Source organism: Hemicordylus capensis, chromosome 7, assembly GCF_027244095.1.
Source record: "Hemicordylus capensis ecotype Gifberg chromosome 7, rHemCap1.1.pri, whole genome shotgun sequence".
Taxonomy (NCBI): Eukaryota; Metazoa; Chordata; class Lepidosauria; order Squamata; family Cordylidae; genus Hemicordylus; species Hemicordylus capensis.
This window is the reverse complement of record NC_069663.1, coordinates 19,814,844-19,842,609: the sequence shown is the minus strand read 5'-3', so window position 1 is coordinate 19,842,609 and position 27,766 is coordinate 19,814,844. Positions and strand designations below refer to the sequence as shown.

General features: G+C 47.1%; 2 protein-coding genes across 5 annotated transcripts; both read left to right on the top strand.

Annotated features, from left to right (window-relative positions):
• Window positions 1-573: 573 nt before the first annotated feature.
• On the top strand, window positions 574-12,808 carry LOC128332450 (membrane-spanning 4-domains subfamily A member 4A-like). 2 transcript variants are annotated; one of them, XM_053266733.1, is made up of 7 exons: window positions 574-674; window positions 1,934-2,072; window positions 3,255-3,374; window positions 5,188-5,244; window positions 7,426-7,602; window positions 9,165-9,284; window positions 12,026-12,808. In XM_053266733.1, the coding sequence occupies exons 2-7, from the start codon at window positions 1,998-2,000 to the stop codon at window positions 12,104-12,106; spliced, it is 630 nt and encodes a 209-aa protein (XP_053122708.1). In that variant the 5' UTR covers window positions 574-674; window positions 1,934-1,997; the 3' UTR covers window positions 12,107-12,808. The 2 variants fall into 2 exon arrangements, with proteins under 2 accessions (XP_053122708.1, XP_053122709.1); XM_053266734.1 differs by lacking the exon at window positions 7,426-7,602.
• A 242-nt stretch (window positions 12,809-13,050) lies between these two features.
• On the top strand, window positions 13,051-27,740 carry LOC128332452 (membrane-spanning 4-domains subfamily A member 4A-like). Of its 3 annotated transcripts, XM_053266739.1 has the most exons (8): window positions 13,055-13,103; window positions 15,578-15,676; window positions 18,084-18,219; window positions 19,585-19,704; window positions 21,943-21,999; window positions 22,480-22,653; window positions 24,231-24,350; window positions 26,761-27,740. In XM_053266739.1, exons 3-8 carry the CDS (start codon window positions 18,148-18,150, stop codon window positions 26,839-26,841), a joined length of 624 nt encoding a protein of 207 aa, XP_053122714.1. In that variant the 5' UTR covers window positions 13,055-13,103; window positions 15,578-15,676; window positions 18,084-18,147; the 3' UTR covers window positions 26,842-27,740. The 3 variants fall into 3 exon arrangements, with proteins under 3 accessions (XP_053122716.1, XP_053122714.1, XP_053122715.1); XM_053266741.1 differs by lacking the exon at window positions 15,578-15,676 and having other exon boundaries at window positions 13,051-13,093; XM_053266740.1 differs by lacking the exon at window positions 13,055-13,103 and having other exon boundaries at window positions 15,565-15,676.
• The last annotated feature ends 26 nt before the right edge of the window (window positions 27,741-27,766 follow it).

Genomic DNA, 27,766 nt, shown 5'->3' with positions numbered 1-27,766 from the left:
GAGTTCATGCTTGCATGCAGAAAGTTCCCAGTTCCCTCCCTGGCAGCATCTCCAAGCTGAGAGAAACTCCTGCCTGCAACCTTGGAGGAGCTGCTGCCAGTCTGTGTAGACAATCCTGGACTGACTCGTTAGACCCATTGGACCAATGGACTGACTCGGTAGAAGGCCACTTTTTATGGATATCTGCCCCATGATAATACTTTGACTTCAAGCACAGGTAGTGTAAAGCCAACGCTTTGCCATAAGGCAAAATCAGTGTGATTCTTTTGGGGTCTTCCTTACTGATGTATGAGTTGAACTAGGGAGAGAGAACCTGTTGCTTGAGGGAATCGATCTCCCATTTCTTGTGGCAAAAGATCAATCTATTGCAAGGGGATTTGCAGGCATAGGAAAAGGAGCTGCTACTGGTGGAATTAATTCAGTTTGCCTCCAATCTGAGGCAAGTACCTAGCTCTGAAGACTGCAAGAGGTTTCCAGCTGGCTCCTGACTGGGGGCAGGGGGAGAAATTACTACACTCTGGTCTCCTTTTCACTTCCCGTATTTTGCAACACTGAGTTTCCCTAACAGTCATCGGAAGCCCTGCAGCTGCCAAGTGTGACGGAAGGACTTCTCCTCCCATCTGTCTGTAGCTCTCATTCCATCTTGGGTTGTGCTGTAGCTGGAAACCAGAGAGGTAAAGGGTGCGTGGTGGAGGGGGCATGTTTGGGGCCTTGTGCTTCTGGGCTTGGAGCGGCTGGCAAGAGGGCATTGGCTTCAGGGCAGAGGCTGGCTTGGCCAGAAGGAATCCCAGCTCCCCGGCCAGGCTCATCTCTTGGCAAAAGGAAGAGCAAGCCCAATGGGGTCCAAAAGGGGGTCGGAAAAAGCAGGAGACAGGCAGATTAAAGGCCAGGACTGCATGCCACTGGAGCGGGGCTTTGTAGCTTCAGCCCACCTGCACCCTGGACTACAACTCCCGAGTCCCATCATCCCTGGCTGTTGGCCACTTTCCCCTTTCCAGTTCTTCAGTGTCCCTCTTAAGATACAGTGACCAGAACTGTGCACAGTACTCCAGATGTGGCTGCACCATAGATGTGTATAAGGGCATTATAAAATTAGCCTTTTAAAATTTTCAATACCTTTCCCAAGGATCCCTAGCATGGAATTGGCCTTTTTCACTGCACGCTGAGTCGACACTTTCAATGAGCTGTCCTCCACTACTCCTGCTTGACCTTCTGCATGAGCCCCACCACACGTTAAGGACAGCTGAAGAGGTCCATCTCCAGTTACCACCAGTATGTCTGCTTGCCACTCAGAGGCGGGCCTTCTCTATAGCTTCTCCTGGGCTGTGGAATGCACCCCCAACAGAAATCCATAATTTGAATTCATTATTGGTTTTCAGGAGAGTTGTAAGCTGGTTTTTCCAAGGTTTTTAAACTGTTTTGAATCGCCACTGGGTACACACCGGGCGACATGCTTAACGCGTAATGAAAAACCCGAATTGTGTGTGAAGTGCTCCCCGATAGCTTGCAGAGACTTTGGGGTAAATTTGGCTGATATGTGAACCCAAAACATCCATTCTGGAGGAGATGTGAACTAAAAGCCGGGAGTGAAAATGTTAAAACTATTTAAACCACAATTAAAACAGTGTCTAATTAAAAGCCTGGGTGAACAAATGCATCTTGGCTGCCTTTTTAAAAGTTGTCAGAGATGGGGAGGCCCTTATTTCAGCAGGAAGCATGTTTCAAAGCCTCGGGGCAGCATCGGAGAAGGCCCGTCCCCAAGTAGCCACCAGACAAGCTGGTGGCAACTGCAGACGAACCTCTCCAGATGATCTCAATGGGCGGTGTGGTTCATGGCAAAGAAGATGTTCTCTTAAATACCAGTTGTTAAAATTTTTCATTTTTTTCATTTTTATTTTTCTTTCTTTTCCTCCCCCCACCATCCTTACTGCAGTTATTTCCTCCTCCCATCAGTACACCTGCTCTGAGATCCTCTAGAAGCCCCCTCCCCAACAACCATGAACCCAGAGACTGCCGGAGAATTGCCGCGGCCACTGAAGAAGTTTTATCAGGGGGAGCCACTGGCCTTGGGGGTGAGTACAGAGCCCAGGGGAAAGAGTGGCTGGAATCAAAATGGCCTCCCAATGGCTCTCTTCTTCTTTTGAACTTCCTTCTCTATGATCTGGCGCAGCAGGTCTTCAGTCTTGGGGCAGAGCCCTCTGACTTAGTGGATAGAACCCATAGCAGGCCGGGGGGTTGGTAGGGAAAGAGCTCTGTGTGATTTTATTTATCTTATATCATTTAAAACATTTATATACCACCCAAAACGCAGGTCTTTAGGTGGTTCACAAGAAAGTAACATAAACAGATAAAACGATTAAAACATCACCACAATTGTGCTTCTACACAATCACTTCTACCCAGGTTTTCCTCTTACCTTGCTTCCACACAACCGAAAATTGGGAGCACACACAGCTTCCAAACCTGGGTAGAACACAGTTTTTGATTGTGTGAATGACCTCAAAGTGTGGAACTTACATAATGGTCCAGGGAAAGCAAAACAGCTTTGCCTCTTGCGTTTTCCAGCCAATATCTGAGCTCTCCGATGCATGCCCCTTTTCTTGCTTTCAGCATCTGCATTTTGACCTCTTGTGTGTTGACGCTGTTGAGATGACTGAAATATTAGCCATCAAGTATGGCAAGCAGAGTTTTGCTAAGTCTCTTCTGATTGGGGAATGGAGCAAGTTTCTAGCATCCTCTGGGAAGCCTGCATTTGCTGACCAGATCTGCAGCAAATCAAAAGACCGGGTCTCACGGAAGCTCCAGGATGCCGTGCGTGAGCACACAGGTCATACTAGGGAGACGCCCAGAGCTGGGAGGCGACTTTTCGCTTCCCCTCCAGGGGACTACTCGCGAGTAGCCGTGGCGCAGAGCCACAGTGTGGAGCCACAGCGCGGCTACTCATGATCAGATAGCCCAGGTTTGCGAAGTGCTCGCTCCGCAAACCCGGGCTAAGAGGAGAGGTACTTGAGCGGGTTACCCGCTCTAGAACCACCGGGCTCACAGCTGAGCCCGGTGGTTCTCACAATCAGCAAAAATCAGGCTAGCGGAGGCTAGCCCGATTTTTGTGGATTGTGAGAATAGCCCCAAAGAATTGTTCCATATTCTCAATGAGAAAATGTCACCTGTCCTGTTGTTTTTTTCTACACAGAATAGTTGGTCAGGTTGTGGCATGTGATTTGATGGTAATACCGTGTTTAATGTTGTCTTTGCAGATCACACAGATATTAATAGGCATTATTGGGATGGCTCTTGGTGTCGTCGGAAACATGACAGATAATTTTTACAGATTAACTTACCAGAGTGTGATGACAGCATATTGGGCTGGATTCTTGGTAATTCATATCTGGGTGCAGAAAGGTTCTGCAGGCTTCATCGCAGAGTAACAGTTGCTCATTAACATCATGCTACGAAACATGTTCTCTAGGACTATGTGGATCAAGTTTTACTGGTTCAGACTCAAACTGGACCGGACCCCCAAAAAGTGTGCTGGTCCACGTTTAAGCCAAACTGGCCCCAGTTCTAATGGAACTGGTTCGGAACCAGTTTGGTGATTTGAGCGGCATGCTTGTAAAGGGAAATCTGGTGAGGATTTTCCTTTACCAGCAATGGTAGGGGGGCTCTGCCTGCCTTTAAAAAACTCCTAAGGTGGGGTGGCGAGAGGGCACTTTGTTGTTGGAGGTAGAAGGGCCCCTCTGAACTCCATCCTGTGTCCAGCTCCAGCCACAGCCTGGTTCTGGCCTCTGCACACGTGCTGAGGACTTTTGCATGACGGTGCAAAAAACTCCAAAGGGCGGGGGGGGAGGGCAATGCTGTCATTGGAGCCATGCCACTCGCCATCCCCCATAAGAAGGGGGTTCTTTTAAGGCAAGCAGGGTTCCCCCCTCATCAGATTCCCCTTTACAAGCATGCCCCTCAAGCCGAATCCAACTGGTTCTGAACTTGTTCAGCCTGGTTCAACCCTCAGACTGAACCGGGGGCCGGTTCGACCCGAACCGGCTTACGGTCTGACGGTCTGGTTTGAATTTGGGTTGAATTAGGACCAAACCACCGGAATCGATTCTATGCACACCGCTAATGTTCTCCATCCTATTTTTGGTGAGTGGCTACCAACAGCCTGAGAGTTAATGAGAGAGTCTAATAAAATAAGAATATTGATGAAGGATAAAAAATACTGTCTTTTCAAAGCAGTCAGTGCTGACTGTGGATCTCTCTAGACAGCCATTGATTCCAACATGAGCACAAACTGCAATGGGACATTTTAAAGGGGTGTCTACATGGCAATTAAACATGTTGTATAATTTCATAGCGCCATCTGCTGGTCATCTGCCAAAATCCATGGGAAAACCTGTGCCTTTTCAAGGCTACTTGCACACTTGCAAATGGCATGAAATTGTATAATTTCATTGCGCCATCTGCTGGTCATCTACCTACAATCCATGGAAAAACCTGTGTATTTTCAAGACTATTTGCACACTTGCAAATGGCATGAGTCTGCTGTGGGATCCTAAGTCAATAAATCTTTATTACGGTCTAAGATGAGCACAGGTTATAATATAGTAATACAATATAATAGATTGTGAGAAAGAATGTTGCATGTATCACTGAGAATGAGATTGGTATTACAATGAAAACTAAAGAGAGGAGGATCTAAAAAATACAAAATATTTAAAATATACTGGGACCCCAAGTATTTGTTGAGCCGCAGACATGTTTCTGTACAATTGTAGCTGACCATAAGCAGCTTTTCAGGCTGGTATTATATATACCCACTTGCAAGAGAATATCACCTCTTATAACATCATAGTTTTACAAAACCCTTAAATACTGCAGGTAGTATCAGAAATGTGCAAAATATGTTAGTAACAGGATCAGAATATTTGGACATCATATCTGATTCTGTTACCAATCTATTTTGCATGTTGCAGACACTATCTAGAATATGTTTGTTTGTTTAGATTTCTCCTATAGTAGGAGATGTTCTCATGATGTGTATAATGCCAACTTTAAAAATTGCTTATGGCCACAGTAATTGAAAAAGCGGTAACCTGTCTGATTCCGTTACCCCAGGAATTGTCCTTAGATGGTCTGAGATAGCCAATGTGAGTCTTGTTCATTACCTCTGACCTTCCTTTCCATCTCTTACAGTACATCATTTCAGGATCCCTGTCTGTGGCCGCTGCTAGGAACCCCAAGCCATCCATGGTAACAAATCTATATTGGTATTGATGGATGTCATGAGTCAGGATGAGCCTGCTGGGTTAGAGCAAAACTTTGAAGAGCTTTTTGTAAACCACATTGAAATAAGGATATTGGGCAGTATTTAAATTTGCAAATAAATTAAAAATAAACTAGCTGACCGGGTGCAGAGCATCTGTGCCCCTAGTTCTCCCTGCCTCCCCCCCCTTCAGCCCCATTTCATTCTCCTCTCCACCCCAGTTCGTTCTCCCTCAGGGGCCAGGCATCTCCTTCCTGGCCAGCAGTCGGCCAGCCTGGCCTCTAGTTTGCTGCTGCCATTCCCCCCACAGCACCCCCGTCACTGTCCCCCCCCCCCCGGACACCATCCCTGTCTTCTCCTCCACCTGCCTGCACTGCCGTCAGGGGTGTATCTAGGGATAGCGCCTAGAGCAAGCACTGAAATTGCCCCCCCCCCCGCCACCGTCCAAACATCTGACACCCATCTTTCAATGGAAGGTGAAAAGCTTGTATTGTGTTACAGATTTACCCGGCATGAGGACATCAATTCCAAAACAAATATTGATTTCTGTTCACTCTTATATGGGTTCCCTTTCCCTGAAAGAGAAAGAAAGGGCAAGCACTGACATCACATGCAAAGGGGGCGTGGCCTCGAGCTCTGAAAAGCCTAAGCAAGCTCTTCGGCGTCATTTCAGGCAGCGCTTGCTGCCTGAAAGCATCTATTCTTCCTTTCTCTCCCTCTCTGGAGGGAGAGAAAGGGGAATAGATGCTTTCAGGCAGCAAATGCTGTCTGAAATAAATGGCAAGTGCTTGCTGGGGGAGGGGACGGGGCACCTCTCCGGACCACAGTTGGGTGGGGCACGGCAGGCATTTTGCGCCCCCTGCAGTGGTGCCCAGGGCAGATGCCCTGCCTGCCTCACCCTCGTTACACCCCTGACTGACGTTTCCCCGCCAGTCTCCAGCGCCAGTCTCCCTGCTTGGCACACCCACGCCATTTTCTTCCCGGCCAGCTACCTCACCACACCAGACGTCCTCCTGGCTGCCCTCCTTCTTCTCCCCTCCTCCCACCTTCCAACTGTGCCACCACTCACTGGCGTTTTGTTTCCCCACTGACCAGCCGACTGGCTGCCGCCGCCACCATTTTCCCCCCTCCTGGCCTTCCCCGTCGCTATCCTGAACTTTTGCGAGAGCTGCCACACATGGGATTAGCAACAGGTACATTTAAGAGAATTATATATAAAGAAGATAACACAAAACCCAGGGCAGAGGATTCCAGTTTTTTCTTCCTTGCCATGTAGGTGCCACTGCCATTTAAGGCCTACACTTTCTCCCAGAGAGCTGGTCTTGAGATGGGTAAGATTTTAATACATCAGAATTCCCTTTTCTCAATGGAAAAAGGCATTCAGAAGGCCCAGATTCTTTTCCCTATCTTTAGCTGATTTCTGCCTCTGGAAATCCAAGAAGACACACAGACAAACTTGTAAAATCAAAAAGTTTTATTCTCACCCGACTGGAGCCAGTTTCCAGAGAACAGCAACGAAATGCAGAATTCTGACTACAGGTGCCTCGTACTTTCCCTAAGACGAACTAACAAGAAATCAATCAAAGCAAAAGCCAGCTAATCCCAGCCAGGAAGTCTGCTTGTACGTTTTTCTCCTTCTTCCCTTCTCTGGTTCCTTCCCCTCCTCTTTTCCTGCCTTAGTAGTAGTAGTATGTTTATTGCAGTCACAGACCAGATTAACAAACAATAACAATTACTTCCTGCCTTCTTCTTCAATCCTCATCTTACTGTACCTTCACCCACTCAATTTTTGTCCTTTGTTTCATCCCTTGATAGGTCAAATTAATTCAATATAGTTCTGAACCCAACCAGGGTTCCTCCAGATGTTGCTGAACTACAACTCCCAGAACCGCCAGCTACAATTTAGTTGTAGTTCTGCAACATCTGGAGGAACCATGGTAGGGAACCACTGCTGTAGGTGGATGATGCTTAACTTGCGGTGGGTGAGGTGGGGCGGGGGGCTCCAAAGGCCTTTAGGTCCAGGCTCCAAAATTACCCAGGTGGACTTCTGGTTGTCCATAGTCTTCAAGTCCAGGTGAGATTGTGTGGCAATGCCTGGGGGTCCTTCTCAGAAGGATCTGTGCCACAAAAGAGCATGGTTGCCTTCATGAAATATTTGTCGCTCCTAGGTGAAAGGCATGCTGGGAATGAACGTGGTGAGCGCTGTGGCCGCTGGCATTGCGATTGTGTTAATCTTTTTTTCGTTACCCTATCATACATATTATTACCGGAACCAATGCAGCCAGTATTCTTCCAGCTCTGGCATGGATCCAGTGACGTGCTATGAAACCCAAATCCTCCCTAAAGTGAGTGCATGTCCAATGGAGACTGGGTTGTGGGTAGCTTACCCAGCCTCATCACATAAAGGTGGGTCAGGCAGTCTGGAGGGCCTTCTCTGTAGGGAGGAAGCTCTTTAGAGTGCTCCTACTGTCATTCCTAATGATGAAGATTGCCATGGCCAATGCAGTGTTGGGTGTGTGGGTGGGTGGCAGGGGAGGAGAAGAATGCTTAGTTCAGACAATGAGATATAGGGTGGGACAAGCATCCTACCCAGTTTTGGGAACTGGGCACACTCTCCTTTTAAGATCGTGTGCTAGTAAGGAAAGAAGGTAGGAAGCACAGCTTGCCTGTGGGGAAAAAGCCCTCCTACTCAGAAAAAGGCTAACTAATAACCACTACTGGCCTCTCCTGCCTTGCTTTCTTACTAACACAGAAAAGAGGAGCGGCGACAGCTCCTGAACTTGGGTAGGATGCTTGTCCTACCCTGTTTCTCATCATGTGAACGAGCCGGATATCTTTCCCTTGGGACTACTTTTGCTTGGTTGACCTGCTCTTGTGTTCTTTAAGTTCTGGAGGAGGAAATCCATCCCAACAGCTCACACCCTGGACACACCCCATTTTCTCTGAGCCAGGCAGCAAATAGGGCAGTCACCCAGTGGGGTCCCCTTCTGGAGTGAGGCTGCAGGGCTGGTGTGGCTTCAGTAAGGTTGGGATGAAGGTTCAGAAAGTCAGACTGGAACTCACTGGCTGGGCCAGAGTGGGAGGTAGCTGGGCCAAAGCAGCAAATAGGGCAGGGCTGAAGAGTCCAAGGAGAATGCTGGGTCAGCTGGAAACAGGTCTCTGGATTCCAAGGAAGCTAGGCAGGGTCAGGAGGAGCCAGATAGAGCAAGTGGTCTGTGGAGCTGCAAAGGTTTAAATGGGGCTTCATCATCAGAAGTTGATTCAGGGTCCTTGTTGTGGGGATCCCAGGGAGGAGCCCTGACAACTAAGGGTATGCACGAATCAGATTTTGTGATTTGATTCGACCTTGAATCGAATAGCAGAATCTTGGGTTGAATAATCAAAGCAACTGGCACCTGCCACCTGATTGAACGATTCGATTCGTGAACTGTCAAATCGATCTGATTTTTCCACAGAGAGCAGATTTACCCTTTAAACCCAACTGGTAGACCTGCTCTCCCAGAAAACCTATTGTTAGACCTCCTGCCCCCAGAAAGGAGAGCTGGTCTGCAATTGCTTTTCTCCGAGGACTGGTCTACCCATTAAACCCAATGGATAGACCAGTTCTCCCAAGAAATACAGTACTCTAATTGCTCTGTTTTTCTAGGGAAAGTTTGTCTATCAGTTGGGTTTAATGGGTAGACCTGCTCTCCCTACAGAAAACCAACCAGAAGCAGTAGAATGGGCAAACAAAATGGCAGTTTTAATTGATTCGATTTGACCTTAGGAATCTCCATTGAGGTCAATGGCAATTTGCTTTGTCCTTGAATCACAGTGCATTGCACTGACAACATGTCTCCCAGGTGCTATGATGTATGATGCAATGGAAACTGATTCTCTTTGGCTGGGATGTCTGCTTCATTGACAGAAAACGCTGGTGGGCATGATGGCTGTCCTTCTGGTGTTTAACATCCTAGAGTTCTGCATCAGCATCTCCAATGCAGCCTTTGGGTGCAAGAACAATTGCCTGGAGACCCCCACACAAATGGTATGATTTGAGCAGAAGAAGAGTTTGGTAACTGAAGTGTATGTGGGGATGCAAGAACAGGGCTTATTCTCCTGTATCTCGAGAAGGCGTTTTGTCATCATGCAGTCATCAGGATTGGGACTCTGTGTCAAAGATGCCTGTTTAATTCCCCACCTCAACCCGCCCTACTGCAGATTTTGTTGGGCATGTATTGGGCTTGTTCACACCATGGTTAAGTCTGTAGGACATGGCCAGACCCACTTTGGGGAGCTGTGCAGTGCACTGTCCTGAATTGTCGTCATGTGTGAGTTAAAAGGCTAAGTTGGAAGAGGGGAAAGTGATAATAGGTACATAGGAAGCTGCCATATACCGAGTCAGTATTGTCTACACAGACTGGCAGCAGCTTCTGCAAGGTTGCAGGTGGGAATTTATCTCAGCCCTTTCTTGGAGATGCCAGGGAGGGAACTTGGAACCTAGATGCTCTTCCCAAAGTGGCTGCATCCCCTAAGGGGAATATCTTACAGTGCTCACACATTGAGTCTCCCATTCATATTAAACCAGGGCAGACTCTGCTTAGCTAAGGGGACAAACCATGCTTGCTACCACAAGACCAACAATCCTCCCTTTCATGTGGGAGGCAGGGGCAGGCTTTGACAGCATTTCTTCCTCTCTTGGTAATATTCTGGATAAAAGTGCTGGGCAGGACGCCTGCACCCGCCTCCCACACAGTCACTTCCTCTTCCTCCAATGTAGTTTTTAACTCCTGCATGGCTAAAAAGCAGGAGCATTCAGAGCTCCCAAAGGAGGGAGTGATGCTTGTCCTAGCCACTGAATGGTCATGTGAACAAGCTTGTTCACAGAAGGGATGTGCATGGAACCGGTGGCAGCCGGTTCAGTGGTGGTGGAGTGTGTGTGGCACCCTTAAGGAGTAGGGAGGGTGCTCTTAAACACCCCCCCCGTGTTCCCCCCATTGGTGCTGTCTTTAAAAAGAGTCCTGTGTGGCAGCAGCGTACTTCCTTGCCACCCCGGTGCACGTCGGACCGGAAGTGCCCAGTATGCATGCGCATGTGTATGATGTGCACACATGCATTGGGCACTTCTGGTCTGATGTGCACTGGGGAGTCAAAGAGGTACGCTGCTATCCCGCAGGACCGTTTTAAAAGACAGCGCCAGTGGGGGAAATGCGGCCGGGGGTGGTTGTCCTTAAAGGTGAATCCACCCCCACCCCTGTTGAACTGGCCGAATTGCCAGTCTGTAATAGACATTTTATGTATTCGATTTACTGAAATATGTATCGACTACTTTTACAAATGGAAGAGATTAAAAAGGTAGGAAACAAAGCACTCACTAGTTGGTAGTGGGTGAGGGGCTGTGGGTCGCGTTCCCAGCTGGTGAGTGCTTTGTTTGCTACCTGGGTGTGAGTGGGAGGGGAGGTCAGGTGGGCGCCATGGTGGCCAGCAAATTCTGATGACCCGGGGATAGCTGTCTCCCCTTGTCCAATCTTGACTATGCCTCTGATGTAGGTGCAGAATATTTGCTTTGTTTAGTAGACCACAATATTGCTTTGATACCGACCTGTTCACATTAGGGATGTCCACAAACCAGTTTGCCCAGTTTGATTTGAATTTGAACTGGGTTCGAACCAGGACGGGGAGGTTTGGTTTTGGTTTTGCTTGAACCCCCCAGTTCTGTTGGAATTTGAACTGGTTAGAATGGTTAGAACCTCCCAAAATGGGTGGGTTTGTAGTTGGCACCCATGGGTGCCTACCACCCAACCCCCAAAGCAATTGGACACTCGTATGATTTGTTATGAATTTTTGAAATATTTATAATTATTTTTCTCATAAGGTATAATGGGACTTGAACCAGCCCATTATTCCCTGTTGTGGAGCACCCATGGGTGCCATCTACCACCTAAACTCCAAAGCAATCAGACACTCGTACGATTTTTTATGAATTTTTGAAATATTTTTAATTATTTTTCTCATAGGGTATAATGGGACTTGAACCAGCCCATTATGCCCTATGTGGAGTACCTAGGGACACAAAGGTGGGGTGGGTGGTAGGCACCCAGAGATTCCTACCACCCACTAGACCCCAAGGCAATCGGACACTCCTCTGATTATTGGTGAGTTTAAAAAGTATTTTTGATTCCCCCATAGGGAATAATGGGGATTCCAGCAAATGCATAGCTTCACGTCGGGGGGACTGGGGTGTCCCAGGGTGAGGTGGGGTGGGGTGGGTGGTAGTGCCCATTGGGGGAAAGGAAGCTAACAGAATTATTTGAAAGGAATTGGGCAAAGGGCTGATTTGTAATTGATTTTTAAAGTTTACATGTCTTTAAGCTTCCCCCCCCCAGGGAATAATGGAGTTCTGAGCACCCCTATAACTCCAATTGTGGGGGAGTTTGGACTCAATAGAAATGCATTGGGACAGGTGTACTACTTTCCCTTAATTGTTGGCCTCAGGTCATCAACTAATTTAGGTCAGTAGGTCAAAGTGCAGGCAATTCTATTCTATGGATTCCAAATTAGTACCTTTAAAATTCTATATCTCCAGAACAATTTATCCCATTGCAGTATATTTGCTTTAGCAGACCACAATATTGCTTTGATCCTGACATGTTCACATAATACCATTCTGAAAATTTAGCTGGAAAACATTGCCTTGTTTTTCACAAGCTGAACAGAAGAATAACTGCATTCCTTGACTGATCTCATTTTTGGTGTGTCTTTTACGGGGGATGTGGTCTCTTTCTTCAGGTTGTGGTGGTTTACCAGTATCCAACCCCGGCCCCTGCGGTTGGTCTCCAAACTGCTTGTCAGGATCCTGAGTCCCCCTGAATTGATCTTCTGAGCTGGAATGATGTATTCTGCTCCAAATCAAGACGCAAAAGACTGATTTAGCATCTTTGAAAACTGGTACATCAGGACCACACAAGTTTCTCAACGAGTTCCAGGTTGTCCTTTGAATCAACTGAAGATGAGGGATATCATGAGCTATCCAATATGCCATGAATAAATATGGAGCATGATTTTTGATATGGATTTTTAATATGATATGGGTAAACTGTATAGTAACTTACACTCCCAGACAGAAAGCTGATCGAAATTCAGTTTTGTCCTTCACAGCTTGCATGCCTGTAGTAACAATTCGCTCTTTGGATTCAAATCCTGATAACCAAGAATCAAGGTTGTGAGTAATTTCACTGGAATGCTTCTGTTTCTCAAATTACATTGGGTTTTTAGCAAAGAAAGTTAGTAATGACTAAGGCCCACTGAAATACAGGAAACAAAGCGATAGTTACTAACATAAGCCCCGTAGCACTTATTCACGGCTCACTTTCTTTGGGTGCAGCCCATTATATTCACTATAAGTTTGCTAATATGTAACTGGTCTCTTATTTCTTCCTTATATTGATTTATTCCAAAATAATTTCCGTAGATTTTTCTACAAGATCGGTTTCTGTACACAGTGTCTTAGCTCACAGATGCTTATGCAATGTAAATAACTTGAGTATTAATAAATGTTGACCTTTTGGGATAGCTGGATTTCCTTTGCTTCCATTATCTTCCATTTCCATATTTCAATTTCAAGTGAGTGAATGAATGAATCTTTATTTTGGTCAGCAACCAGAGCAAACCGGGGGGCGGTGGGGAGGTGGGGGGAGGCGGTGGCAGTTGTGGCCGGCGGCTTGGCCCTGCTGGGCGGGCAGCAGAGCTGGGCGGGCCTAGTCCAGGCTGGCTGTGGTGAGGAGGAGGAGGCGGCCATGGTGGGGCGGTGACTGGGCCTCCGGGAAGACGTGGAGGCCTGACGGAGGCCCGGTGGGGGTGAGAGGAGGTGGGCAGCGGAGTCACGCCCAAGAGGAGGGCGGGCGCTAGAGCCGCACTGTGCCTGACCGGTGGGGAAGTGTGCTAGTGGCGCAGACTGGGGCAGAAGGTTGGAGGCAGAGCGGGAGAGACTGGGGCAGGAGGTGGGGGTGGAGGGGGAACCACCGACCCCATAGAGCGCACAGAGGCTCTGTGCGGGGTCGGCTAGTAATGTAATATTACAATGTGGATTTCTCATCTCATGCAGAGGAGGCCTCGTCTGGTGAAAAAAAGGTGGCTAAATTGGCACAGGAAGGGAGAGACCATCTACTCTCCTAAGCAGTTCTAGCTGCTTACCAACAATATAGCCCATCTGCCCACAGGCACCTCTAGGAAATTAGTGTCACATTGATGATGATGATTAATTATAATAATTTAATTGATATGCCTCCCGACTCAGCATTACAGCATGAAATGTCAGTATCCCCATCAGTGTTCCCTTTAACAGGGATTCCCAGATGTTACTGATTAAAGGTAAAGTGTGCCGTCAAGTCCATTTCGACTCCTGGCGCCGACAGAGCCCCATAGTTATCTTTGGTAGAATACAGGAGGGGTTGACCATTGCCTCCTCCCGTGCAGTCGGAGATGATGTCTTTCAGCATCCTCCTATATCACTGCTGCCCAATATAGTACCAGCGGGGATTCAAACCGGCAACCTTCGGCTTGTTAGTCAAGCATTTCCCCGCTGAGTACAACTCCCATAATCCCCAACCAATACAGGAAGGTCCAAAAGCCACTTAAAGGAGAGCTCCTCTGCATCAAAAACAGGGACAGATCCTGTTGAGACCCCACAGCACGAAATATCAGAAAGACAGCACTCCAAATGTCTTGCATCAGTTTCTCTTCTGCATTTGTGTGTGTGTGTGTGTGTGTGTGTGTGTGTGTGTGTGTGTGATTACGGCACGATATTTGTCCAACTAATTTTCTAAAATCAAGCCAGGCAGTTTCTGTGGAAATGCAGTTTCTGTGGAAATGCAGAAGTACAGGATGCGATGTTTCTGGACTGAGAAGCTCAGATTGTTTTGTGTTTTTGTTTGGTTTTTTAAAAAATTAAAGTACAGATAGCTCCTAGCCTTAATGGATGGTGTGTGTACAATGCCTGCTGCAATTTTAAGAATCAGAAGAGTGGCAAAGAAATATTTCCTGCAGATGGGATGAGGCAAGGAGTGGGGAGAGCAAGAGCCTCCTGTCTCCTTCGGGTGACTAAGAGAACCAGTGTAAACTGTGCAGAATAGGAAGAGATTGGCAAAAGTATTCAAAATCAGGAGGAAAACCCTTATAGTCCTGAGTTGAGTATTTTGAGGCCTCATTCACACAAGGAACACAATCATGGCTAAAGAGTTGACCATGGTCAGCACAGCCCAGGTGTTCCCCCAGAGCATGTTATGAGAGCCTGGGATTTCCGGGAACCCCCCCTTAAATTGCTGGGGTTAATTAGCATTTACCAAAATTGCTAACCGGGATCAGATCCAGGTTAATAAACTAGGTTAAATGCTGGTTAACTTCAGCAATTCAAAGAGGATTGCCCAGAAATTCTGGGTTCTCAGGATGCACCCCAGAAAAATGTGTGGGGCTTGCCAATCACAGTTGCTTGCACAACTGCAGTTGTGCACTGCGTGAATGAGGCCTGATAGCTTGATCTTGCAAACCCAAGTCATTGTAAGGGGACTGCCCAAGAGATCTTGCCAGGGAATAGGCAGGTTCTCCTCCCCTTGAGGAGGAGAGCTGGTCTTGTGGTAGCAAGCATGAATTGTCTCCCTTGCTAAGCAGGGTCCACCCTGGTTTGCATTGGAATGGGAGGTTGCATGTGCGAGCACCGTAAGAGATTCCCCTCAGGGGATGGGGCTGCTCTGGGAAGAGCATCTTCATGCTTGCATGCAGAAAGTTCCCAGTTCCCTCCGTGGCAGCATCTCCAAGACAGGGCTGAGAGAGACTCCTGCCTGCAACCTTGGAGGAGCTGCTGCCAGTCTGTGTAGACAATCCTGAACTGACTCGTTAGACCCATCGGACCAATGGACTGACTCGGTAGAAGGCCACTTTTTATGGATATCTGCCCCATGATAATACTTTGACTTCAAGCACAGGTAGTGTAAAGCCAACGCTTTACCATAAGGCAAAATCAGTGTGATTCTTTTGGGCTCTTCCTTACTGATGTATGAGTTGAACGAGGGAGAGAGAACCTGTTGCTTGAGGGAATCGATCTCCCATTTCTTGTGGCAAAAGATCAATCTATTGCAAGGGGATTTGCAGGCACAGGAAAAGGAGCTGCTACTGGTGGGATCAATTCAGTTTGCCTCCAAACTGAGGCAAATGCCTAGCTCTGAAGACTGCAAGAGGTTTCCAGCGGGCTCCTGACGGTGGGGGTGGGGGCAGGGGGGAGAAACTCTCAGGCTTCCTTTTCACTTCCCATATTTTGCAATGCTGAGTTCCCCTAACATTCATCAGAAGCCCTGCAGCTGCCAAGTGGGACGGAAGGACTTCGCTCTCCCTCTGTCTGTAGCTGTCATTCCATCTCGGGTTGTGCTGTGGCTGGAAACCAGAGAGGTAAAGGGTGCGTCGTGGAGGGGGAGCGTTTGGGGCTGTGTGCTTCTGGGCTTGGAGTGGCTGGCCAGAGGGCATTGGCTTCGGGGCAGAGGCTGGCTTGGCCAGAAGGAATCCCAGCTCCCTGGCCAGGCTCATCTCTTGGCAAAAGGAAGAGAAAGCCAATGGGGCCCAGAGGGGGGTCGGAAAAATCAGGAGACAAGCAGATTGAAGGCCAGGACTGCATGCCACTGGAGCAGGGCTGTGCAGCTTTGGCCCACCTGCACCCTGGACTACAACTCCCATCATCCCTGACTGTTGGCCACTTTCCCCTTTCCAGTTCTTCAGTGTCCCCCTTAAGATAACAGTGACGAGAACTCTACACAGTACTCCAGATGTGGCCAACTGAAGGAAGCCCAGGTGGGTGCGCAGCTGGGGATGTCAGTCATGTGACTTGCCTCTGCCCCCCCCCCAAGGTAGTGGTCCCCCAGACAACTGTCTCCCCTTGCTCTATTATAGTTATGCCCCTACTGTGTATAAGGGCATTATAAAATTAGCCTTTTAAAATTCTCAATCCCTTTCCTAAGTATCCCTAACATGGAATTGGCCTTTTTCACTGCAAGAGGAAATGAGCCTTTTCCCCTATTGGCCTTTAAGAGTTGCATGGAAAGGAGACCTTTCCTGAGCAGAGCGCCCCCTCACCAGGCAGCCATTTCTGAGGAAATTGTGGCCATAGTCTTATTCTCCATTCCCTGGAGTTCCTACCTTTGGTCTCTTACGTAGACGCTTGCTTTTAACAGTTACAATGGAATGCAGGCAGGAGTCCAGCCCCAGTGGCATTCACCAGGGCGTTTTCCAGATTACCCACCGCAACGTACACACACCGTATCACCTAAGTGCCCCTCCAGCAGGGGCATAACTATAACAGGACAAGGGGAGTCAGTTGTCTGGGGGCCCACTGCCTTGGGGGGCCCCCAGAGGCAAGTCACATGAATGACTCCACCCGGGCTTCCTTCAGTTGTATTCATCCTCCGAAACTGATGTGAGTGTTAAGACTTGGAGCTCCCAGAACAGCATGTCTTTCTCTAGTACCATTAAATGACTTGCATCATCCACAATTTACAAAACCTTAAAAAAAAATTTAGGATGATGTTCTATTGTGGCACATAGGGGTGTGTGTGTGTGTGTGTGTGTGTGTGTGTACATATATATAAACTATGCTTTTTTAAACCACTATTCAGCCTTATTTAAGATTTCTTTTCTTTATGAGCTGAGCTTCAGTTGGGGGGGGGGGCATTTTAAAATCTTGTCTCTGGGCTCACTCCAACTTTGCTACACCCCTGGCCTCCAGATTGTCTGTGTTTCCACATCAGTGTCGCTGCGTTGTCTGCAGGGTGTGTTCATATCTCCCATGCCTTAATTCCAATTTTAATTATGCATTATTGTCCTACAACGTTGTAAATGTGCTGCAGGAAAGTAGCTGTAATTTCCGTTGTAGGGAGCCTTTCCCCTCATTTTATGCATCATAGCCTTTTGCAGTGTGGACCCTCCTTTGCTCCCCACACATCCGTTATTGTGGGTTTGCTGTGAGACTTTACTGTGAGTTCAAAGTTGTCCCCCAAAAACCAATGGAAAAAGTGGATTCCCAACCCCCTCCCACTGAGTATACACCGGGTTACACTCTAATGTTCAATGAAAAACCCAAATTGTGTGTGAAGTGCTCCCCGATAGCTTGCAGGGACTTCGGGGTAAATTTGGCTGATATGAGAACACACAACCTCCATTCCGGAGGAGAGGTGAACTAAAAGCCAGGAGTGAAAAACTTCCTGTAATGCATTTCCATGTAGGAATGTGGCATGTGCTGATTAGTAGGTATTAGTGGCAGAGTGCCAGCCTCAGGAGAAAAGCTGAACTGCAAACATTTGGCTGCTCTTGATCCAAGATCCAACCCCTTGGACTGAGAACTCCTTTCATCTTATTTCTTTCTTTTATTATTTAACACATTTATATACTGCCTAAAACACAGGTTTCTGGGCAATTTACAACAAAACAGTAATAACAACAGATAAAAAGGTTTAAACATCACAACAATTTAAAATGATAAAACTATTAAAAACACAATTAAAACAGTATCTAATGAAAAGCCCGGGCAAACAGATGCATCTTAGCTGCCTTTTTAAAAGTTATCAGAGATGGGGAGGCTCTTCTTTCAACAGGGAGTGCATTCCAAAGCCTCGGGGCAGCATCGGAGAAGGCCCGTCCCCAAGTAGCCACCAGACGAGCTGGTGGCAACTGCAGACAAACCTCTCCAGATGATCTCAATGGGCGGTGTGGTTCATGGCAAAGAAGATGTTCTCTTAAATACCAGTTGTTAAAAAAATTTTCATTTTTATTTCTCTCTCTTTTCCTCACCCCCCAATCCTTACTGCAGTTATTTCCCCCTCCCATCAGTACACCTGCTCTGAGGTCCTCTAGAAGCCCCCTCCCCACCAACCATGAACCCAGAGACTGCCGGAGGATTGCCACCACCACCGAAGTTTTATCAGGGGGAGCCGCTGGCCTTGGGGGTGAGTATAGAACCCAGGGGAAAGAGTGGCTGGAATCAAAATGGCCTCCCAATGGCTCTCTTCTCCTTTTCGACTCCCTTCTCTATGATCTGGATCTCAGTGGGCGGTGTGGTTCATAGCGAAGAAGGCGTTCTCTTAAATACCCAGGTCCCAAGCTGTTTAGGGTTTTATAGGTTATAACGAAAACCTTGTATTTTGCCCGAAAACTTATTGGCAGCCAGTGTAGATCTTTTAAGATAGGCGTGATATGGTCTCTCCGAGATGACCCAGAGACCAACCTGACTGTCGCATTCTGGACTAACTGTAGTTTCCAGACTAAAGGCAGCCCCACATATAGCGCATTGCAGTATTCAAGTCTGGAGGTGACCAGCAGATGTACTTCTGTTCTGAGGTCTTTATCTCAAGAAACTGACACCGCTGGCGTATCAGCCAAAGCTGCTAAAAGGCACCTCTGGCCACTGCCTCAACTTTGGACACCAGGAAGAGGGTTGTGTCCAGAAGCACCCCAGACTGCATACCTGTTCCTTCTGGGGAAGTGTGACCCCATCCAGAACTAGCAGATAAAAATCATCTCTCGAGTTCCAACCCCGCACAATACATACCTCCGTCTTATCTCCGTACCTCCATTTTGGCAGGTCTATGGGTGGAGCCAAGCATTAGGGGTGGAGTCTAGTGTTCTGGCCATCCTAGGATGGAGGCCAGTGGCTGTGTTGGTCTTTATGGGAAGAGAGACCTGAGAAAAATGTGCCTCTGCATTTAAAGAGGTCATTCACACAATCAAAAACTGTGTTAAACCCGGGTTTGGGAGCTGTGTGTACTCCCAATTTTTGGTTGTGAGGAAGCAAGGTAAGAGGAAAACCTTTTCCTCTTACCTTGCTTCCACACAACTAAAAATTGGGAGCACACACAGCTCCCAAACCCGGGTAGAACATAGTTGTGGATTGTGTGAATGACCTCAAAGTGCGGAGCTTAAAAAATGGTCCAGGGAGAGCAAAACAGCTTTGCCTCTTGCGTTTTCCAGCCAGTATCTGAGCTCTCCAATGCATGCCCCTTTTCTTGCTTTCAACATCTGCATTTTGACCTCTTGTGTGTTGATGCTGTTGAGATGACTGAAATATTAGCCATCAAGTGTGGCAAGCAGAATTTTGCTAAGGCTCTTCTCCACTGGGGAATGGAGCCAGTTTCTAGCATCCTCTGGGAAGCCTGAATCTGCAGGCCAGATCTGCAGCAAATCAAAGAATTGTTCCATATTCTCAATGAGAAAATGTCACCTCTCTTCCCCCCCGCCCCCCCCCCCCCCGCATAGATGGTCAGGTTGTGGCATGTGATTTGATGGTAATACTGTGTTTAATGTTGTCTTTGCAGATCACGCAGATATTAATAGGCATTATTGGGATGACTTTTGCGGTCATGGGAAATGTGACTTTTGCTTATTACGTATTCGTTCACCTGAAGGTGATGACACCGTATTGGACTGGAGTCTTGGTAATTCATATCTGGGTGCAGAAAAGTTCTGCAGGCTTCATCTCAAAGTAACAGTTGCTTATCAATATCATGCTATGGAACATGTTCTCTAGGACTGTGTGGATCCGGTTTGACTGGTTCGGACTCGAACTGGACTGGATCCCCCAAAAGGGTGCTCGTCCAAGTTTGAGCTAAACTGGCCCCGGTTCTAATGGAACCAGTTCAGAACTGTTTTGGTGATTTGAGCGGCATGCTTGTAAAGGGAAATCTGGTGAGGATTCTCCTTTACAAGCAATGGAGGGGGGCTCTGCCTGCCTTAAAAAACCTCCTAAGGCGGGCGGGGGAGGTTAGAGGGCATCTTGTCGTCGGAGGTGGAAGGGCTCCTCTGAACTCCATCCTGGGCCCAGCGCTCCAGCACAGCCTGCTTCTGGCCTCTGCACATGTGCTGAGGCCATTTGCATGACAGGGCAAAAAACTCCAAAGGGGAGGCAACAGGGCAACTCGCTGTCATCGGAGCCATGCCACTCGCCATCCGCCATAAGGAGGGGTTTTTTTTAAGGCAAGCAGGGTTCCCCCCTCACCAGATTCCCCTTTACAAGTTTGCCCCTCAAGCCGAATCACAGTGACTCTTAAATTGTTCAGCCTGGTTCAACCCTCAGACTCAACGTGAACCGGCTCACAGTCTGGCGGTCTTGTTTGAATTTGGCTTGAATTAGGACCAAGCCGCCAGAATCGATTCTATGCACACCGCTAATGTTCTCCATCCTAGTTTTGCTGAGTGGCTACCAACAGCCTGAGAGCTCAAGGGAGTGCCTAAAAGAATAAGAATATTGATGAAAGATAAGAAATACTGTCTTTTCAAAGCAGTCAGTGCTGACTGTGGATCTCTCTAGACAGCCATTGATTCCAACATGAGCACAAACTGCAATGGGACATTTTAAAAGGTTGTCTGCATGACATTTAAACATGTTGTATAATTTCATAGCGCCATCTGCTGGTCATCTCCCTTCAATCCATGGGAAAACCTGTGCCTTTTCAAGACTACTTTTTTTCTGACCTGAAAAAGATATGGCTTTCTCCTGAGTTGTCAGCAGATAGCCAGCAGATGGCGCTAAGAAATAATGCACCGTGTTCAAATGTCACACGGATGTCCCTGTCTCAATTTGTGTTCACACTGGAATACAGTGATTTGCTGCCTAATAGAAACGATCATTCACAGTTCCATCAATGCTATGCGGAGGCTTAGAATTTAGTCCTGTGCACAGAATTCACTACAATGCAGATCTGTGCTCTACATTCATTTGGGAAAAGAACATTTCTATATGTCTTTGGAGATGATGATCAACTTAAAAATCTGTAAGGAATGTCTGGAGAAACCTTGGAAGCCGAAGAAAAACAACAAGGTCTTCCAGTAATTAGGAGGTGGGATTTTATTGCTCTGCACAGCAGTGCTTGAATGTCGGGGGGGGGGCCGCAATAGTGCAAGCCCTCACCCCAAAGTAAGTCCCGCAAAAAACAACACCCCCCATAAAGTCACCTGCTCCCTAGTGCCGGCGAGTCTTTTGTTTTTAAACACAGTTTTTGCTGCAGTGGTGGCTTCAAACCTAGTTTAATAAGGCAGCGGAAATGATCCTGGGTAGTTTGTGCATGCGCACATGTACACAAATACACACATACATGGAATGAGCCTGCTGTGGGATTATAAGTAGTTGTGGAGCCTCGGACATGTTTTCCTGGCCACAGTCTTCTGATCCGGATGAAGGGATCCTCCGACTTTAATGGCTTTTGTTTGAGTATCAAGAGAGTCTTAGGGGCAATTCAAAGGGTAACGGAATCAGACATGTTACCACTTTTTCAACAACTGTAGCTGGCCATAAGCAGCTTTTCAAGCTGCTATTATATATACCCACTGGCAAGAGAATATCACCTACTATAACATCATAGTTTTACAAAACCCTTGAATACTGCAGGTAGTGTTGGAAATGTGCAAAATATGTTAGTAACAGAATCAGAATATTTGGACATCATTTCTGGAATATGTAAGGGTTCTATCTAGAATATGTAAGGGTTATGGCCCTGTAGTAGGAGATGTTCTCTTTGTGTGTATAATACCAACTTTAAAAATTGCTTATGGCTACAGTAATTGGAAAAGGGGTAACCTGTCTGATTCCGTTACCCTTGGAATTGTCCTTAGATGCTTTGAGATAGCCAGTGTGAGTCTTGTTCATTACCTCTGACCTTCCTTTCAATCTCTTACAGTACATCATTTCAGGATCCCTGTCTGTGGCCGCTGCTAGGAACCCCAAGCCATCCCTGGTAACAAATCTATATTGGTATTGATGGATGTGATGAGTCAGGATGAGCCTGCTGGGTTAGAGCAAAACCCTGAAGAGCTTTTTGTAAACCACATTGAAATAAGGATATTGGGCAGTATTTAAATTTGCAAATAAATTAAAAAATAAACTAGCTGACCTGGTGCAGAGCATCTGTGACCCTAGTTTTCCCTGTCTCCCCCATTCAGCCCCATTTCATTCTCCTCCTGCCATCCTCCCTCGGCAGCCAGGCTTCTCCTTCCGGCTAGCCTGGCCTCTAGTTCACCGCTGCCACCCCCACCCCCCCGCACTGACCCCGGCACCATCTCCCAGTCCAGGCTCCAAAATTACCTAGGTGCACTTCTGGTTGTCCATAGTCTTCAAGTCCAGGTGAGATTGTGTGGCAATGCCTGGGGGTCCTTCTCAGAAGGATCTGTGCCACAAAAGAGCCAGGATGCCTTCATGGATTATTTGTCACTCCTAGGTGAAAGGCATGCTGGGAATGAATGTGGTGAGCGCTGTGGCCGCTGGCATTGCGATTGTGTTAACCTCTTTATCGTTATGCCATCCAATGTATAATTACTGGAGCAGATGCAGCCGGTATTCTTCCAGCTCTGACGTGGATCCAGTGTGCTATGAAAACGAAATCCTCCCTTATGTGAGTGCATGTCCAATGGAGACTGGGTTGTGGGTACATTATCCAGCCTTATCACATAAGGGTGGGTCAGGCAGTCTGGAGGGCCTTCTCTGTAGGGAGGAAGCTCTTTAGAGTGCTCCTAGTGTCATTCCTAATGATGAAGATTGCCATGGCCAATGCAGTGTTGGGTGTGTGTGTGGGTGGCAGGGGAGGAGAAGAATGCTTAGTTCAGACAATGAGATATAGGGTGGGACAAGCATCCTACCCAGTTTGGGGAACTGGGCACACTCTCGTTTTAAGATTGTGTGCTAGTAAGGAAAGAAGGCAGGAGGCACAGCTTGCCTGTGGGGAAAGAGCCCTCCTACTCAGAAAAAGGCTAAATAATAACCACTACTGGCCTCTCCTGTCTTGCTTTCTTACTAGCACACACTCAGAAAAGGGGAGCAGCGACAGCTGCTGAACCGGGGTAGGATGCTTGTCCTACCCTATTTCTCATGTGAACACGCCAGATATCTGTCCCTTGGGACTACTTTTGCTTGGTTGACCTGCTCCCGTGTTCTTTAAGTTCTGGAGGAGGAAATCCATCCCAACAGCTCACACCCTGGACACACCCCATTTTCTCTGAGCCAGGCAGCGAATAGGGCAGTCACCCAGTGGGGTCCCCTTCTGGAGTGAGGCTGCAGGGCTGGTGTGGCTTCAGTAAGGTTGGGATGAAGGTTCAGAAAGTCAGACTGGAACTCACTGGCTGGGCCAGAGTGGGAGGTAGCTGGGCCAAAGCAGCAAATAGGACAGGGCTGAAGAGTCCAAGGAGAATGCTGGGTCAGCTGGAAACAGGTCTCTGGATTCCAAGGAAGCTAGGCAGGGTCGGGAGGACGCAGATAGAGCAAGTGGTCTGTGGAGCTGCAAAGGTTTAAATGGGGCTTCATCATCAGAAGTTGATTCCGGATCCTTGTTGTGGGGATCCCAGGGAGGAGTCTTGACAACTTGTGGTGTGCATGAATCAGATTTTGTGATTTGATTCGACCTTGAATCGAATAGCAAAATCTTGGGTTGAATAATTGAAGCAACTGGCACCTGCCATCTGATTGAACGATTCGATTAGTGAACTGTCAAATTGATCTGATTTTTCCACAGAGAGCAGATCTACCCATTAAACCCAACTGGTAGACTTGCTCTCCCAGAAAAACTATTGTTAGACCTCCTGCCCCCAGAAAGGAGAGCTGGTCTACAATTGCTTTTCTCCGAGGACTGCTCTACCCATTAAACCTAATGGATAGATCAGTTCTCCCAAGAAAAACAGTACTCGAATGGCTCTGTTTTTCTGGGGAAAGTTGGTCTACCAGTTGGGTTTAACGGGTAGACCTGCTCTACTAGAAAATCTATTGGCAGACCTGCTCTCCCCACAGAAAATGAACCAGAAGCAGTAGAATGGGCAAATAAAACAAACAAAAGGTCAATGGCGATTCGATTTGAGGTCAAATCATTATAATTGACCCGATTTGAATTGATTTGTCCTTGAATTATAGTGCCCAGGTGTTATGATGTATGATGCAATGGAAACTGATTCTCTTTGGCTGGGATGTCTGCTTCATTGACAGAAAAAGCTGGTGGGCATGATGGCTGTCCTCCTGGCGTTTAACATCCTAGAGTTCTGCATCAGCATCTCCAATGCAGCCTTTGGGTGCAAGAACAATTGCCTGGAGACCCCCACACAAATGGTATGATTTGAGCAGAAGAAGAGTTTGGTAACTGAAGTGTATGTGGGGAAGCAAGAACAGGGCTTATTCTCCTGTATCTCGAGAAGGCGTTTTGTCATCATGCAGTCATCAGGATTGGGACTCTGTGTCAAAGATGCCTGTTTAATTCCCCACCTCAACCCGCTCTACTGCAGATTTCATTGGGCATCTATTGGGCTTGTTCACACCACGGTTACGTCTATAGGACAAGGTCCTACCCACTTTGGGGAGCTGTGCAGTGCACTGTCCTAATTTGTGGTCATGTGTGAATTAAAAGGCTAAGTTGGAAGAGGGGAAAGTGATAATAGGAACATAGGAAGCTGCCATATACCGAGTCAGACTGAGTCAGTATTGTCTACACAGACGGGCAGCGGCCTCTCAAAGGTTGCAGGTGGGAATTTATCTCAGCCCTTTCTTGGAGATGCCAGGGAGGGAACTTGGAACCTAGATGCTCTTCCCAGAGCGGCTCCATCCCCTGAGGGGAATATCTTCCAGTGCTCACACATGAAGTCTCCCATTCATATGCAATCAGGGTGGACCCTGCTTAGCTAAGGGGACAAGTCATGCTTGCTACCACAGGACCAACAATCCCCCTTATCATGTGGGAGGCAGGGGCAGGCTCTGACAGCATTTCTTCCTCCCTTGGTAATATTCTGGATAAAAGTGCTGGGCAGGACGACTCTATTGGAGCCTGCGCCCGCCTCCCACACAGTCACTTCCTCTCCCTCCAACGTAGCTTTTAACTCACGCACGACTGAAAAGCGGGAGCATGCACAGCTCCCGAAGGAGGGAATGATGCTTGTCCTATCCACTGAATGGTCATGTCAACCAGCTTGTTCACAGAAGGGATGTGCACGGAACCGGTGGCGTCCAGTTCAATGGTGGTGGGGTGTGTGTGGTACCCTTAAGGAGCAGGGAGGGTGCTCTTAACCCTACTGCATTCCCCTCGCTGGTGCTGTCTTTAAAATAGTCCCATGGGGCAGCAGCGTACCTCCTTGCAACCTTCAGATCCGAATCTGAACCTTCAGATCCGTTAGAAGCAACCCATTTCTCTCTCTCCTTTATGGTGCACCAACACTTCACACATATCATACTCTAAGATCATACAAGACATCATTATACAAAATCATCCTCTGGGTAGCTGTCCCCAAGCTTATATATCAATTCATCAAATCCCATCCTTCCCAGAGTACCATCCTGACCCTGAAAAACTACAGTTTGTCCATCCATATACATCATGGCTAGCATCTCATGTTTAGGTACTTTTGGTTTCTCTGGAATGATATGTTTGACTAACCAGACAAAGGGGGGTACACAATTAGCAAAGCAACAACAAGCAAAACAACAAGCATTGGACGAGAAGTGCCTGGTATGTGTGCGCATGAGTGTGATGTGCATACATGCACTAGGCATTTCTGGTCTGACATGCACTGGGGCAGCAAGGAGGTACGCTGCTCCCCCGCAGAACTGTTTTTAAAGACAGCGCCGGTGGGGGAAACGTGACCGGGGGGGGGGTTTGGAGCACTCTCCCTGCTCCTTAAAAGTAAACCCTTCACCGTTGAACTGGCTGAACTGCTAGTCCTTCGAACCCGTTCAGAGGTCCGTAACAGGGCGTCTGAACCTGTGCATGCACATCCCTTGTTCTCAGTACTGTGGGATATCACCCCTTCCTCCTTGCTAGTTGGGGCTGAGTATGGCCACAGGGTCTGCTAAATCACCTGACCCCTGACTGCAATGCTTACCGAAACCTAAGAAAATTTATTATCATTAAAAATATTATTATTAATTATTAAAGAAAATTAATGAGGGTTATATCTCATTGGAATGAATAGGTCTTCAATTAGTAATGACCAGAGTAAGTTCCATTGATTTCAATGCAACATCATCATGACTAGTTTTCCTGTATGCTACAGGTTTGTTTCTTGTATGCCACAATAGACATTTTATGTATTCGATTTGCTGAAATATGTATCGACTACTTTTACAAATGGAAGAGAAATTGATAAGCTGGGAAACAAAGCACTCACTGGTTGGGAGTGGGTGAGGGGCTGTGGGTCGCGTTCCCAGCTGGTGAGTGCTTTGTTTGCTACCTGGGTGTGGGTGGGAGGGAAGTCAAGTGGGTGCTATGGTGGCCAGCATATCCCGATGACCCAGGGACAGCTGCCTCCCCTTGTCTAATCTTAGCTACGCCCCTGACGTAGGTGCAGAATATTTACTTTAGCAGACCACAATATTGCTTTGATCCTGAAATGTTCACATAATACCATTCTGAAAATTTAGCTGGAAAACATTGCCTTTCCCCCACCGCAAGCTGAATGGGAGAATAACTGCATTCCTTGACTGATCTCATTCTTGGTGTGTCTTTTACGGGGGATGTGGTCTCTTTCTTCAGGTTGTGGTGGTTTACCAGAATGCAACCCCGGACCTCGCGGTTGGTCTCCAAACTGCTTGTCTGGATCCCGAATCTCCCTGAATTGATCTTCTGAGTTGGAATGATGTATTCTGCTCCAAATCAAGACGCAAAAGACTGATTTAGCATCTTCAAAAATTGGTACATCTGGACCACATGTTTCTCAACTAGTTCCAGGTTGTCCTTTGAATCAGCTGAAGATGAGGGATATTTTGAGCTATCTGATATACCATTAATAAATATGGAGCATGATTTTTGATATGGAGCATGAATAAATATGGAGCATGATTTTGATGATATAGATCTTTTTGTCTGTGGGACTGGCAGCTGTTGATCTTGGATCAAAAATTTAAAAGTGGATTCGGGCAGATCCAAGAAAACGTACAGGTGACATTGGAATGAGGAAACTCATTCCAGTGGGATTTACGTGCTTGGTTATCAGTTATAGAGGTATACATTTACTGTCTAAAAAAATAATTGTGGGGAAACTGTATAGTAACTTACACTCCCAGACAGAATGCTGAGCTAAAGTTGTCCTTCACAGCTTGCATGTCTATAGTAACGTTTCTGCTTTTTGGATTCAAATCCTGATAACCAAGAATCAAGGCTGTTAGTGATTTTGCTGGAATGTTTCTGTTTATCAAATTATATTGGGGTTTTAGCAAAGAAAGTTAGTAGTAATGACTAAGGCTCACTGAAATACAGGAAACAAAGTGATAGTTACTAACGTAAGCCCCATATCACTTATTCACAGCTCACTTTCTTTGGGTGCAGCCCATTATATCCCCAATAAGTTGGCTAATATGTAACTGGTCTCTTATTTCTTCCTTATATTGATTTATTCCAAAATAATTTCCGTAGATTTTTCTACAAGATCTGTTTCTGTACACAGTATCTTAGCTCATAGATGCTTATGCAATGTAAATAACTTGAGTATTAATAAATGTTGACCTTTGTGATAATTAGATTTCCTTTGCTTTCATTATTT